Raw genomic sequence first — 3,737 nt, 5'->3', positions numbered from 1 at the left:
TTCACAAATGTCTGGAAGAACATTCAAAAACACAGCAAGACCTGATAATTTTGAATTGTGTGCAAGGCAGGGTGTCTAGCCTCTGACCCCAGCCATCAAATGCCAGTGGTACTCTCTTATAATAGTGATATCCAAAGTGGCCTGAGAGGCCAGTGTCACCCCCACTCCTGCATGAGATTCACTTGTAAAGCAAATAGAGACAAAAAACTGGCAAATTGAAATGTTTTGTTTATTCTGTAAATATTAATGAATAAGATATTTTATATATTGCATTTCTATATTTGGGATAGTATTTCTTATAGGTCCACAAAAATAGGCCCTTTATTATATCTGATAATACAGAGAAAAGCATAATTGCCAGACCTCAACATAATTTAAAGTCTGGAAGAGCAATACAATCTACAAGCTAACAGATATTATGACAGTAAGATATGGATATATAAGAAGAGAAATGATGTAATTTTCATAAATAATTTTTAAATTTTTAAAATATTTTACTATAATTATTTTCTTACACATTTTATGGGTGTAACAAATTTTCTCACAATGTTTTTGGGTCTTAGAAATTTTCTTACAAATATTATGGGTCAAATGAGAAGGAAAAAACTAAGAAAAGGTGGGAAAAGAAGACAAATAAGAAATTTTAAAACTATATCTATAACTTAGAAATAAAGATGAATAAGTGAAAGTTTAAAGCAGGAAAAAATTTGGATAAGTCATGTATGTATGTTGTTGCTTTTTCTTCCTCAAAATTAATTTCTATGACTCAGCAATTTTAGTGATCATAAAACCTCCAGGGGTATTTCTTATTCATCTGATAAATTTGTGGATGCATAGAGTATAACAAATAAAGAAAAGTCTTTAAATCCTGAACATTTATCTTGCTGGGGAAAGAAAAACGTTACCTTAATTCATTCCGTTCTTCTCTTCCTACCATGAATTGCTTCAGGTTCTGAAGGCTCAAATATGAAACTGGATCAGTTCTTTGGAAAGTTTCAAGATTGTGAAACTTTGAGGGAATAGTAGAAATATGGGCACAAGGCAAAAAAATCCATAAGCCTGTGTTTCAATTTAGCAGCCCAATCTCATAGCCTAAATTAATGGTTTTCCTATATATTTCTCAAGAGTTCTTTTTTTTTTTTACAATATTGTTTTTAATTAATTGAAGACACAACTTTAAGGGTGAGAGGGAACTCTAAGATTTCAGTATAACTTTGTCTGCAAGGGAAATCTAAATTGTGGCCCAGGATATCTAGAAATCCTCCAAAAAACAGAAAGGGGGAAAATTAAATCACTTCCCTTGGGAACTCATTTTAATGCCTAGCAGCATATTGGTCAGGAATATTGTCTAAGTTACAGTTTCACCATTATTTAGATATACTCAGTAAGCTTTTAAATGATTTTTGGAGATATTGAGGGAGTTGATCCCATGTCCTTAAACCAGGCCTTTCAAAGGACAAATCTAGAAAATTATTATAGCAGAAGGCCACAAAGAGATCTGTTTCTCTTAATGTCTAGATAAGTGACTTCCCACCAAAGTTATGGTAATCTAAAAGTTTTTTACTACTCTCTCCCCTTATCTGTTTTTTGTGAGGGTGTGAGTTGAATAGTCATCTCATCTGGTTAGCCAAATAGAGTTTGTGTCTTTGAAATGACCATGATCAGGATTAATTTACCTAAGGTTAAGTGGAATGAAAAGAACTAGAGGGCTGAGTCCAGTCCAAAGCCTAAGAAAAGACCATGTTTCAAACTGAGGAAACTAAAATAAGCTAGTAAAACTCAGAAACCATTAGACCATGGTACCTGGATGGGCCAAGTAGATATTTTATATTGGAAAATAGTGCAGTATTGCAACACCAGGTAAATTGAACATCACTAGTCTTTGTATATGTATCATTCAGAGATGGTAGGAATTAAATAAGGGCTGAAATGAAGGCTCTGACATTTTATAATCCTTTTATTTGGCTGTATTAAGGCATGGTTTTAATCAGGTAATGAAATAACCACTCCTGTTTTCACTCTCAATATTAAGGAAGTAATTCTGAATACTATACTTTGTGGTTAACGGCACAAAAGGCAATTCCATAGGTCAATTATCTTTTGCTTAAACCAATGGCTTCCCCCAAGAACAAAGAGCAGCAAATCAAAGCAGCTAATTGCTGTTACACTCAAGAAGATTTCATTATAAAATGCAACATTGTCATTACAGTCACTTGAATGTGCCACAGTGTACAAGTAATAGATCCTAAAGAACTGGTAGGGAAGGAAGCAAATAAGAATGACCCCTATAAAAAGCAGGTTTTTCAACTGGGCCCAGAACTCCTGATGGGATAGTAAGGAGTGGTGTAGCTTCCGCGCCATCAACACAATGATGATGCTCTGGAGGACCAAGAGAATCACTGCAATAACTATGACAATAATGACTATCAAATAGTTGATGACTTGCACATATGCATAAGCAAGTTCTTTGTGGAATTTAAAACAGTGGTATTTGTCATAACCCTCATGAATTCCATACTGAGAAACAACCAGGGGCACCACAATGATAATCACAAGTAGCCACAGGGCAGTACTGGCAGCCACAGCATGCAGTTTTCTGTAGAATTCCACTTTGTCCTTGTGCTTGAAGAAGATGAGGTACCTGATGGCTAGGATCACAACGTAGAACAGGAATGTGAGGTACATGTGGATGTGCAGCATGGCGCTCACAAATTTGCAGAAGGGCAACCCAAATGTCCAAGTGTGCTTGATGAGGTAGGTCAGGCGAAAAGGCACTGTCAGGAGAAACACACTGTGGACCACCACCAGGTTAATGACTGCTGTGGTGGTCACAGACCGGGTGTTCATTTTCACCAGCAGGAACAAAATGGAGATGATGCCCACCAGCCCTCCAAAGAGCACTATGAAGTAGAGCCTGGTTAAATGGGGGGTTATTGCAGGAGGGTTATTGCAGGAGGAACTATTGTGGTCAGCCATACTTCAGGAGTCACCTGGAAGAGATAAAGCACCAGTGTAACTAACTTCCAGAATTTTGTTCATATTTTGTTCACATTGCACTGGCAATGTGACTTTGTCATGTATCTGTTTACATGACATAAGCTTTATGTGCCTTAAGAATGAAGATTATTGTCATATGCATTTCTGTGTACTCTACACTGAAAACACAGTTAAGTCATTGATTCTTGACCTTTAATGGTTAAAGACCTCATCAAGAGGTCTGTATATCTACACAGTAAAAACTATTTGCATAAAACTGATTGCAGACCATTTGAAGCTGATACATGGACACTATTACTGTAGCAACCACTGGGGGAAAACAAATCTTAAGATGGACAGAAAGATGAGTGGGTGCATTAAATATGTGGAATATTTTTTTCTTTTATGTATCATTATAATTCTCTAATTCCTTCCAGCTCATCAGCAAATGATCCAAGAATATTTATACTTAATTCCTTTAGGATACTGATGAGTTTGGCTAAAAAACTGGCTAAATCAAGGCAGCAGCAAGCAATAGGAGGGTATATCTGAATTTCTCATCACAGTTATATTATCATCTAAAAGTGAGACCTTGGCTAAGTTTTTATCATGGGCCCCACTAAGAATATAGCATGTCTCCTAATTCTCCCATTCCCCCACCTTTAAATTCATAAAAGAACCACTATCATTTTTCCTCTGGACTCCTGAAAGATCCTTTCCCTATATAGTCTTGGTCCCTTCTAATTATTATCCACATTCTA

At 36.1% G+C, this 3,737-nt stretch overlaps 1 protein-coding gene across 1 annotated transcript; it reads right to left on the bottom strand.

Annotated features, from left to right (window-relative positions):
* Positions 1-2,061: 2,061 nt before the first annotated feature.
* On the bottom strand, positions 2,062-2,976 carry GPR141 (G protein-coupled receptor 141). The gene has a single exon (XM_065883566.1). It carries the CDS (start codon positions 2,974-2,976, stop codon positions 2,062-2,064), a length of 915 nt encoding a protein of 304 aa, XP_065739638.1.
* Between the last annotated feature and the right edge of the window lie 761 nt (positions 2,977-3,737).

This window comes from Phocoena phocoena, chromosome 9 (assembly GCF_963924675.1).
Source record: "Phocoena phocoena chromosome 9, mPhoPho1.1, whole genome shotgun sequence".
NCBI classification, from domain to species: domain Eukaryota; kingdom Metazoa; phylum Chordata; class Mammalia; order Artiodactyla; family Phocoenidae; genus Phocoena; species Phocoena phocoena.
Note: the sequence above shows the minus strand (reverse complement) of the source record. Positions and strands in the feature narration are given on the sequence as shown.